The sequence below is a fragment of the Apostichopus japonicus genome, chromosome 23, assembly GCF_037975245.1.
Source record: "Apostichopus japonicus isolate 1M-3 chromosome 23, ASM3797524v1, whole genome shotgun sequence".
In the NCBI taxonomy this organism is placed as follows: domain Eukaryota; kingdom Metazoa; phylum Echinodermata; class Holothuroidea; order Aspidochirotida; family Stichopodidae; genus Apostichopus; species Apostichopus japonicus.
The window spans coordinates 8,393,764-8,406,597 of NC_092583.1; the positions used below are offsets into that span (position 1 = coordinate 8,393,764).

The 12,834-nt window shown below is 36.3% G+C and overlaps 1 protein-coding gene across 1 annotated transcript in view; it reads left to right on the forward strand.

Moving 5' to 3' along the window:
- The window catches only part of LOC139964912 (uncharacterized), a 50,996-nt gene extending 38,782 nt beyond the window's left edge, over nucleotides 1–12,214 (forward strand). Inside the window, exons 8-9 of the mRNA XM_071966967.1 lie at nucleotides 11,057–11,087; nucleotides 12,065–12,214. Coding sequence (XP_071823068.1) covers nucleotides 11,057–11,087; nucleotides 12,065–12,199 — 166 coding nt within the window. The 3' untranslated portion in view covers nucleotides 12,200–12,214. The remainder of the gene's footprint in view (nucleotides 1–11,056; nucleotides 11,088–12,064) is intronic.
- The last annotated feature ends 620 nt before the right edge of the window (nucleotides 12,215–12,834 follow it).

Below are 12,834 nucleotides of genomic sequence, written 5' to 3' on the forward strand. Positions count from 1 at the left end.
GCCAACTCAAGAGGATTATTATATACTCATTAAAGGCATTGAAGACTCGCCCCAAACCGTGTGCCGCGCTCTGAAAAAGTTAACTTTCCGTTGCTTGCAAGTGAAGTTTTCTGCTTGTCACTACAAAATGCAGACAGTAATGAAATGTGATACCTTGTTATCTTTAGCTGGACCTGAGATGTCCATCGCTGTTTCGTTTGTACACTGTGCTGTGGGTATCGACCGCAGCTGTATGTACTGACTGTACACTAGCACTGGCGGATCCAAGGGGGGGCCAAGGGGGGCCATGGCCCCCCCAAAGGTGAGCCAAAAAGTGTTTCCGAACATCCGCTAAATCATATGATTGGAAATTTAAAAAATCGAGAGGAATAGCAGTGGTAGACTAGTCTAAATTTTTCGTTTTCTGGTTTAAAATTAAATGCAGAGCTCCCAACTGACCCGCAATTCGCGGGAATTAGACCCGCATTCTAACACCCAAACCCGCTGACCCGCACAAGCGTCCGAAAAAACGCATACATAACAAAAATTGCATCAAATTTTGACTTAGCAACCATCATTTCTTTAGCATTTAGCATAATAGAGTATAAAACCTCCTTTACAGCATCATTTGAACCTCAAATTAGCCTATATTTCTTTTCATTGGGGCGAGCAGTGAACATTTTCATGCCACGGGAAAGAATGAATTATCACCTACTATTCAATTTATTGATGTTACACACACAAAAATGCATATTTCTCAGAAAATTTTGGGTGACAAAAGCCTTTCTAAGTGCCACCATTTTACATGTAGGCATCACCAGGATTCCAAAAAAATTCAAAAGGGGAGGGGGACACCCTTTCCCCTTATACCCCTCCCCCAGGACGGCGATTCGTGGCATGGACCAGCATTTGCCTTCTCAAGAGTTGGGAGCTATGTAAATGTATGAGCATGAGGATTTACAGTTTAACACCATTTTGCAGTTACAGGCTGGTTGTAAGAAATTTATAACCTATGAGAAATAAAATTTCTTGAGAAAGATGATCCCAACTTTGTTTTATAAATATTTTAGAAAATTACACCTGGGAAACATTTTTTTAGAAGTAAATTAACATCACCATTGTACACTTTTGTCGCACCAAATTGCATCTGAGGGCATTCAGCAACAGAAAATTTTCCAAAGGGGAGGGGGCACCCCCTCCCCTTAGACCCCTCCCCCATATCACTCTAATGCCACTTTGGCCCCTCCCAAACAAAGGCCCTGGATCCGCCAGTGTACACTAGTGTCTAATTACCGAAGGTAGCAAGCTGTGTGCGTATTTTCTGGGATCGATGGTGGTGTCTAGCACTCAATCTGTTACACCTCATTCGAAACTAGGTCAGATTACCATGATTAGACGTTTCTTTTTGCGCGAGTCTTCACTCCCTTTAATCCTTATGTCATGATTCCTGCTTCCCTCATTCATCAGAATTAGTGAGATTTATCTCAATTTGTAATAGTTGTTAATAACACATTATACCCCAAGTCGTTGTGGCCCTATTAAGGAGAGATAATTCGTCGGGAGGATTACTGCTGTAGTATTGTTGATGCTAAATGGGTCGTGGATGGAGCTTAAGGAAAATGGCACGCATTATGATGAAAATTTAACCATTTACGTAGCTTCCCTGGAGACTTGAAGCATAGTTTAAACATGGAGCTATAAACAGATAGCTCCATGGTTTAAAGAAGAATATGGTTAATAAATACACAGCAGTTGAGCTCTTGGGCCATGTGACATGTAATCAATGTTTTTCTTCAATTATTCATGTATACAATTATATATATATATATATATTGTTTCCCCTTAGAGGTAAAAATGTGATTGTCACATGACCTATGAACCACCAAAGAAAATCTGACTGACAGGTAGATGAACTTGATGAAGTTCAAGAGGATGGGCTTGATCTAATCAAAGAATTCCACTGTCTCTGGAAATATAAGTTTCAATTACCAGACCACAGGTGGCATGATACTGATATCCATCCTCCATGACTTCAGTAGCCTACAGGTGAGTGATTTAGGACAGTTCAGTCAGTGATGTGTGACAGTAGAAGTATGCCAGATGCTATAATATATATATACTGTTGGAACACTCAAGCAATGTAATAACTGAGAATATCAGAGATCACCACTAACATATATAGGGTTCAATATATACTAGCTCAGGGCTTGTTCTGATGTTACCATATGTTACCATATGAACTGAAATTAACTGAAAGATTTATAGGCAAAAGTATAATTGTTACGTGTTACTCACTATGGTCTCAGGATGATCAAGCCAGCTATGTAGTGTACAATTCTTGTCATAGGCTTTATGAGTGGGGGGGGGGGAGACACAGGGGCATATTAAGCCCCAGCACCCAGGGTAAACTTAGAGGGGCATAGGAAGAGACAATTGGCCTGCCCTGGGCAAAAAGGCATAAAGAATCATTTTCAGGATGAGTGCAAAACAAGGGGGGGTGTGGGGGGGAGGGGGGTTCTGGGTGACAATAATTGTTCCTGGGGTCCAACCTGTATTCCTCTCTGAACTCTCTGAGTTCTTAACAAATTAAAACACTTTTATATTAATTAGTTAAATTAAATCATTTGTTTTAGTCCTTTCACATTGCAGTTTCATGTTGAATTACACAGCTTCATCGTTAGCCAGGGAATGTTGTTTATTCGCAGTCGTCTGTCAAGCCGCAAGGTTCAGGAAAAATGCACTAGCTGCGAGATCTAATTCTTCCATCTTTAATTTAAACGCCATGCAGACAGGCAAGCCTATCTTCATTAACTCTTGTCCCAACCATAAAGCACCTCCAGGGGTAACATATGTTAAATTACCGTGCTCTAGCTACAGTAATTATATAAGGAGAGTTACAAACAGCTGTTAGAGCACATACATGTGTCCATTTCTTCAGGTTTAATATTATGCAGGTTGATATCTTATTCTAGCCAATCTATTGGATACATGCAGACTCTCAAAATGTGCTTGTAATGTTAATAATTTGCATATAATTTACATAATTTGCATACAAAGTACAAAATGCATAAATTTTACAAAATTTGCAAATAATGTATATTATGTGCAAAATGCATATAATGTACAAAATGTTTGCATATAATGTACAAAATGCATAAGTGATCATAGTTAGGTCAAATTCAGTTCAGTTTAGTTCTGTGAAGGGGCTCTATAGGAATTCAACAAAACATACCTGGCATCCAGGTAATGAAATTTGCTTCAGAGTTTATACTCTTGCACTTAAATCTCCTTTAAGGGTTTCACTCTCACGGCTTCAAGGGGTCAACCTGTTTTTCAAATGGATCAAATTGGCTCAAGGGGTCAACAGGTCATCTCAAATGGTGGAAAACTTGGCCATTTTCTCAAAAACATTTCACAGTATATAAACAATGTCTTGTAACCCTGGATTTGCAATAGCTCAAAGTTGGTCAAATGTGTCTTTATTTCACATAGGAAGACTATTCTTTCTGGATATTGATACATTTTGGATCAAACTTATATACTGTAACATCCTTATGAGTGAATGACATGGTTGATGTCTACAAAGGATTTCTACCAATCTTTTTCTTGTTCTCACTTAATTCTTGAACAAATTTAACTCACCTGCTTCTACAGTAGTTAGATAGTTACAGTAATTTGAATTTTTGAGCAAATTGTACGACAAGGAACTTCACAAAGTTTCTATTCTGCCTCTCTAGTTAATCAACCAATCGCAACGAGTTTCTATATTAAGTTGCTTATTTTGAATGTTATTTCATGGTGTTGCTCCTTAAACTGCATGAATAATTTCACAATATTAATGTTAGCACGAAAACTTATCTAATGTTCCTTGTCAAGATAGGATCGAGAGCTATAAAAAGTTTCTGAAAGATTAGCACGAAATCGAAAGAACATCAATAATAACAAATTATGCTCAATGAAGATTATGATCAATAAATTCATTCCTCTCTCATCATGTCTTTCTTTTCATAGCTTAAAGTAGCATTTGCCTTACCTGGGTGCATTCACGTTAAACCTCCAGCATGGGTGCGAGGCAAGAAGCTATTGGGAGTGCTAAGCTATATTGAGGCATAAACAACCATTTCCTGGAATATCCAGTTTAAGTAATTTACAATAATTTCAGTGAGTAGATTCAGTCAAGTCTTCACAATTCAAGAGGTCACTCCTGGCACTACAGTACCCCACATTTATGCAAATGAGGGACTTTCCCCATAGGGAAAACTTCCCATAAGGTACATCAACACTCTGAGGCATTCAAATATACACCTTATTGGTCCCCCCATTAATATTCCTGGATGAAGATCCGAGTCAATTGAGATTAAGTGTTTTGTCCGAGGAATCTACATAATGATCTGGGCAGGACTCTGAACCTGCAATATCCTTAGAGCTTGTGTCTATGAAATGACACCATATTGTTCAACTTAGCTTGTTCAAACATATGGATGGTTCTCTCTAGAAGCCTATATATATATATATATATATATATATATATATATATATATATATATATATATATATATATATATATATATTATATGTGTGTGTGTGTATGTATATATATATATATATAGTTGAGACTAGTGGAACACTAGTAGTTGTATCTCAGAGTTTCACGCATTTTAGCGATCGTCAGACAACATCACATATATTCCGCTCTGTCCACTGGACATAGAGCACTCTGTGCCAAGATAGACGCCAACCAACCAACTCTACATATATATATATATATATATATATATATATATATATATATATATATATACATATATATATATATATATATATATATATATATACATATATATATATATATATATACAGACGTGTCAGAGAAGGTCAAATAAAGGAAGTAGAGGGTGCAAAATAATAAGAACTGGCTTAATTAATAATTGGAGGAAAGCAAACACCCACAAGAGAATTGAATAAATCTAATAAAGGCAACTTAATTAAACTGGTAAAGTCTTAAACTTACCTGAGATTGTGAAGTCAATGATCTATATGCAACTTACAGGGAGAAATGGACACACTGCCTTGGGGAGGGGGGGGGCGGTGGCACAGGGTCATCATACATCCAGTGTATGTGCATTACTGTTATCAGCTGATCAGGAATTGGGAATAAAAAGTTAACTTAATTTTTAATAAATTTAAATATCGTACTATCAATTATTCCTTCCTTTTTTTTTTTTGTCTTCAAGGAAACTGATTGAAACAAGAGGCAAAAACAAACAAAAATATTTGATCGTGTAGCTTGTATACGATTCATGTTCAGTGTTCCATATACAATATAGCTCTTTATTAACATAACAATGGATTTTAATGACTGACCTACTTAATTAATTATAATATATATCATTGGGATCATTGGCATATAGCATCAATGTTGCCCTTATATAGATTTTGCAAACATTGCAATTAATTAAACTTGAAAGAAATTCATCCACGACATGACGAGGCAATATCAAAATTTATCGCACGTCTCAAAATGATCATAATAATTGAGATCATAATGAAAACGTTTTATTTCTCAAAGAAACAGATTCATCCAATGAAGGGAAATTGCCTTTTCAGATGACAAGGACTCTGGACGGGATGTTTGCTAAACCAAACCTGCAGGCAGCATCTAATCATTACCGACTGTCTTCCTGCCTCTGGGAGAATGCAAGATCTTATCTGTCACTTGTGTGGAGATTTATCTAAAGTTTGGACCGTTTTCCATAAACAAATATTTTACTTTGACAGGAACTATCATAACATATTGCCAACTGTTCTGCTCATGTTTTATGGGTTTCGGATGAGAAAAGAAACGGTATTGGTCATAAAACTGAAGATATGACAAAAGATGATGTTATCATTCATGCATGTGGGTGATTGAGACATCATACAGTTTTGTCGATAAATTTAGTTCTAAATTTTATAATACATGATATATATGATGGAAGCATGACTTATTCTCTATTTTTTCACCCTCTCTATTTCTGGAATATTATTTATTTCCTTTTTTTCACAAATTTCTCAGTTAAGTTTCGTTCGACGGTCCTTCGGTCCCCCCTCTCCATCCCACACTGTCGTGTCATTTTCAAATTTTCTCACCTTTAGACTTAAATTAGGATATTGACATTTGAATTGACTAATAGGGAGTGTTAGCTCAGTGGTTAACGCCGGTGCCTTTCAATCATAAGGTCCCGGGTTTGAGTCACTCCAAGATTAATGTATGTCCTCCAGTTACAGAGTTGTTGAAAATTGACTCTTAAGAGACTGACCTCGGTCAGATGATGGCTTCTTCACGAGTTCCTGCTTGCAGACATTAAAAGTTGAATCATCAATTTTGCATGAAGATTAGACCTACTTTGACCTGATTGATTTAGTAACTTAACAAATTTTCTTTTGTGCTTTATGTCCCGATTCTCACCGTCCTAAGTATTTCCGCCCCAGATACCAGTCAGGGGGGGTGGGGCACCATGCCACAGCCCCCCCAAAGAAATCAGAGAAATAAATAAGATAAATAAGAATGACAATTCTGAAACATATAATCAGTTAAAAGCTTTGCCAAAGAACCATTTTGCATCTAAGGCACCTTAAATAAACAAGTAGGGGAAAGGGGACACCCCTCCCTAGGATGGCATCCCCTGCACGGGTAACAAAGGGAGGATCCACCCCGGGTGCCAGCTATTCTAGGTACGTCACTGCAGCTTACAAATGACAGTTTCAATAAAATCATACTCGCAACTGGCATCAGCATGTTTTTAATGCGGCTTGGGTAGTAATTAGTTTTGAAAATTCGGGGAAGATTTCAAATTCGGGCAAAAAACTTTCTGCCCCCCCCCCCACAGAATTGGGACGGTCCTATATGCCAATATGCTGACATCTGATGTGTTAACATTTGAGAACAGGTGGCACTTGATCAACTGGAAAGAGAGAGAAAATTACACAATTAAAGGTGAGGTCAAGGTGATACAATCAAGTAGTTATTTATAGTAACACAGGGATCCCTGTCTTTCGTCACCGATGCTGAAGTAAAAACAACAGAAGACAGGTAACTGGATAACTCTGGTTGCGTGATCTCATGCATTCACACTACAATCTTGATCGTCCTTGCAGGGTCAGGATCTTCTTCGAAAGGGAGAGCACGATTGCAGGATCTGATCCTGAGTATGGGAGTCTTCACAGTACAAAGTTAATCTTAGGAGCTGAACCCCATCTCTAAAGCACATGTGATTGTTCCCCTGTTGTCTAACAGGCCAAGTCTCCAGCAATGCCCAATTTATATATTTCATTAGTTATTTACCAGATCAAGTTAGTATGCATTCCATATAAGGTACCGTATATCAGACTATAAGGTACATACTAACACCAGGTTACTGTTTTTGCAATATAAAAATACATTAGTTATGCATGCATGCGTGGTTGAGCCTAATGATGGAGACATATTGGATCACTATGCATATTGCTCAGATTCAAATGGCAATTTTGCTGTATATGCTATCTTGTTGATTAAGGTCTCTATTGCATTAATAAATTGCAAACGGTATGGTTTGGACAAGATTTCAGGGGCGCCGGAGCCGGTACGGCAGGTCCGGCGAACGCCGGACCAATTATATTCACGGCGCAAAAAAAAGAAGAAAAAAAAGAAAGTAGAACTAAGAAAAAAAAAATGGCAAAAAATAAAGAACCAAAATGAAACATACTTCAAAATGTGTTTCAGAAGATTAGTCGGGTGGCAGGGGTCTTGTTTTCAAGCTCGGGAAGTGCCATTTCCTGCAATCTGGGAGACATTTTTTCAAAATTTTCTCCATTACGCTACGCGCCAACCATGGTGGCGCGTAGTGTAGTTTGACCTACCAAACGTCCCCCCGATAATTATGATAGATGGCCACACTCTGATCTGCCGTACCAATCCCAAATAGCTTCCGACGCCCCTGGATTTGCATCACAAGCAGGTAAAATTAAACCGACTTTGGTTGAAATTTTACCATACATACTAAAAAGAAAAAAATTACATATTTATAGAAAGCCAAAAGTAAGCTTGCATATGGTCTCTGTAAGAAACAAGGTATGAAGGTGATAATGTGTAGAAATATATTCTCAGGCAGGTGTAGGGTTGTATTCATAAAAGAAATTATATATATTTTTTCATTTTTTACTAATTCTCATTTTAGTATGTACAATAATTACATATTTTTGTGCCATATAGTAGAGCTGCATGCATGGTCCTGTTATTCTATTTCATAATATTATATTCTATTCTTTCTTGAGTGTAATAATAAAGCATAATGCCTGTAACTATGCATATTAGCAGGTGGAGATGCAGCAGGTGGGTGGATACACCCCTCCCCCACCGTCCACCCCCACCCCCACCCCACCCCTGATTTCAGTGATATATGACCAAGGGATAACTAAACCATTTCAGAAATTATTACCCCCATTATATTGATTGACGTCTTACCTTATCTTACCAAAAATTTTAACTTGATACAAACGATAAAAAATGTAATATGATAATTGTCATTGGTACTTGATATCATTGTAATCCGATCCCCCTCATTTCAAAACTCAGTTTTAATTGTCGTCGTTCTATTGAGTGCCATTGTGAGTCAATACCATATAGTTATTGTGTCAATTGTTTGGTACATAAATACCATGATATTTCTCTCAGAGTCTACATGAATCCTACTTGTCTGTTGAGTCTCATTTCTCTACTATGGGAATTCAACGGACACATATTGTTCTCTAAGATATATATCTCGATCTTGTATGTGTAATATATATATATATATATATATATATATATATATATATATATATATATATATATATTTATATACACATTAGGTGAAGTCTATAAGATCATGTTTCCTTGCCTAATGTTCAGCTAAGAGATCACCAATTGCAAAGAATTGCAAACCCATATCCTTAGAACTCATTTACTGGCCTTAATTATCATAAAAGCAGAAGCTAACTTGTGTTTGATTTTTTTTTTTTCACTTGATTTGTCCGCACAAAATTGGCCAATTGCATCACAGAAATAATGTCAACCCTGGCTTTCCCCGTTTGGCAGATTTAATTCCTAACACTCCACCACGGTGACATACAATATATCCAATCAGGAATTGCCCTCCTATGCCTTTAAAATAATAATGAATGTGTTATTTGGTTTATATTTCCTGTATTATATAAATTCATTCAGTCCCTCTCTAGTTTTTTGTATCAAATGGAATAATTCCCTCTTACATCAAATCCGTCCACTAGATGGTATGTAACCATAGTAACAATTAAAGAGAATTACCATGGTAACAATTAAAAAAGGATAACCAATTTCTTATCTTAAATTATTCTCAGGTTGCAGTACAGTCCAACAGTAGACCTATGATCAACATCGTGCAGCATACTAACAGAAGGCTCAAATATGGAAGTCGCATTTCATGATGTATGTTTGAGTTGTTTTTGCCCTTTTTTCCACAAAACTTGATCCATCATAAGTGTCGTATACAGACAGCACCTAATCCATCTGAAAACTGAAAAAAACAGACCTTTTTCAAAGGTTCATCATAGCTGCAAATGCATCATTATGTATGATTCAACATGTTTCATCATCAGCTTAAAGCAAATTTCTTTTTGAGTTGATATGTAACACAAAAATTGGGATGGCTTAATTTTGATACTAAAAAATCTCATAGCAATAATGTCAGATCAAATAAGCTTGACTAAAAAGGTAAAGTTTCAGTTTAAATATAAGTCAAGAATACTTAAAAGTGGCAAAATTTCAAATATTCTCAAAATTGGATCAATACAAGTACAAAAAAGATTCAACAAATCTAGGTGCCGACAAAATATTGGGAAATCGAATGGAATCTGTTATACTTACTAGCTGACAATTACCATTCGTTTGGTTTACTTAAATCTAGAAGAATCTTTTTGATTTAATTGCAATTCTCGGTTAGGTTGGTAAAATTGTCGATGTTACACCAATAATATGAGTGCTGGAGGAGATTTATGGGTAGGAGAGGGATGGATTGAGGAAAGGAGGGATAAGGGAGGGATTGAGGGAGGGATTGAGGGAGGGATTGAGGGAGGGATTGAGGGAGGGATTGAGGGAGGGATTGAGGGAGGGACTGAGGGATTGACTGAGGGAGGGAGGGATTGAGGGAGGGAGGGATTGAGGGAGGGAGAGAGGAAGGGATGGAGGGAAAAGAAAGGGGGAAAATGATAGCATCTGTGCTGCTTCACCCAATGTGGAAGTTAGTAATTTGTTTTCTGTTTGCACTGAGTCCCCTATCAACAAAATTTTGGTACTTGAGACAAATATATTAATTTCCTTGACTTTCGATGGATAAACAATCTCTCCGAGAATTGATTTGCCATCTGTGAATAGTCAGCTCATTTATATACTGAGTGAATTTTACTGAATGACAGTTCAACTGTTTTACTGATTATTGATTTCCAGGTGTAAATTCAGCTATCTATATATATATATATATATATATATATATATATATATATATAGGGCCTATATATTTGGTGAATTGATCTCAGTGCAACAAACTTGCTCATGAACTAGCTAGCAAGAAGGATAAATTGTTACTCCTTGAACACAGTGCATGCTATTTTCTACATAATACAGATAATGACCCTGCAGACACGTAGTGTACGCATGAGGCATTATCCTTTAATTATCTTACATGAAGCCGCACGGTTTGACACCTTGAGTCCGAAATTGTTGTAGCCGTGGTTCTAAAGTCACGCTCAAGCGACTGAGCAAAATTATTTGATTTCATGCAGTTTATGAGGAAATTGTAACATATTAAAGCTTACAGACTTGATGTTTCCATTTCTTAAGTAAATCTTGTGTGAATCCTTGACATATGCATTGTGTACACTTCTAAGCAAAGGTATAATGTATTATTCATGGATCTTTTTGAAAGCATTAATGCTATTGAACAATAGAATTTAATGTTTAATTTTGTATGATTTATGCTTAGATTGATTTGGAAATTTTGTTCTGATCTCTCCGCTATTTCTATTTTATTGATCTATCCTTTAGAATTTTCGGTTTCACAGTCATTACCAATCAGGTAAGAAAATTTTTTTTGGTCTTTTTCCTGAATAATTCTCTTTTTGAATTATTACCATTTTAAAATCCTACTTGAAGCTTGGATGAACTTCTTACTTGCTAATTGCATGCATTGCTTGTGCAATTTTCCTGTCCACAATTGCCGAAACTCGTCGATAAATCTTGTGTGCATGCAGCCTGTTTTATATAAAAATTTGTTATGGGAAATTAAGTGCATGCAAGATAAATAACTTAGGCCTGTTGGCTTTCTGTTTTTTGCTTTCCTATTTTTTATATTTTTTTTGGCTCCTTTCCTTGTTGTTTTCATTTTGCTTTTGTGTCCCTTTTTCTGTTTTTCCTTTCATGCTTGACTTTTTTTACCTTGTTTTTCTTTTTCCTGCACTTTATCCGTTTCTCGTTACCTTAATTTTCTTTTGTCCTCTTGATCCTTTCTTGATCCTCCACACTTAGAAAACCCCATAAACGGCCTCTAAATTTGAAGACCCCCATTAGAGACCTCTTGTTTGCCTCTCTAGGGGCTTCAACTTGCTTTATTATGACTACAATTATTAAAGCTTCTACACCTACAATTTGGCTGTTAAAAACACTGAAAATTGTTCATTTCATAACTTAAATTTTTTTACCCTTTCACATCATATGATAATTAAATTTATGATTTTAATTTATATCATAATTAACCGATCGGATTAAGAAATTGACATTTACCCGCTGCCTCCCAACTTAAATTAATTTCATTATCTCTTCCAATTAAATCAAATCTATTTTTGCTTTATTTGTCTTTGTATTGTTGTTTGTTTGTTGGCTTATAGTAAACTTATAAGCATTAAATTGTCCAACAACCTCTAATTTATCATATGATAACCATTGGATAGATAAAAATTCTTTCCCAATGGTATAATTTCATTTGCATATATGCTATACTATTTTTACTCTTATGGTTGTGGAATTATACATTTTCTGTATTTTCTTTTCCTCTAGAGAATATCACATAAATATGGTAATTTCTCCCTCTGCCTCCCACACTTTGGCAATGAGTTCACCCGTGGGTCCTCCACACAGCTTCCCAAGTCAGAGTTTATAAAGCCTGTCAGTGAATACGCAATCACTTTATGAGAACAACAGATGGGGCCCACTCATTAGGAACACATCAGCACCCATGTATAACGCAGCACTGCAGGGTGACCAAGGCTTCGCTGAGGACTGACTTTGTATTTTATTAGTTTTATCAACATATACTTGTGCCCTAAATACATATATTATGATTATATATATATGTATATATATATATATATATATATTATACTACTCACATAATTCAAAGACTGGAATAAATCTCTCAATTTTGGAAGAATCTCTTTCAAAAACATGATAATTAATTCAAAAGTTTTGAGGGTTTTTCTTCACCAAAAAAAAATAAAAATGGTGGGATAAACTGCCAGTCAGACATGGATACATTAGTTTTAAGAATTGTCTGCTGTGGAGTTATTTACTGAATTTTGGTACTATCCAGTTTTAATTGTATAGGCCCCGTTAACATTTCTCCGTCCATCTCCTTCTACTTCCACCTGCTGTAGTTTGCTTATCTCCCGCCTCCCCTCCCCTCCCCTTCCATCCCCCATAAACACCACACACACAGTCACCCATACACACACACACACACCCAATCACATACACATTGCATTACAACTGATCAATACCTACAGTTTAGATGTCTCCAATCCTTTGTTACATTTCTTTGAGCATTTACA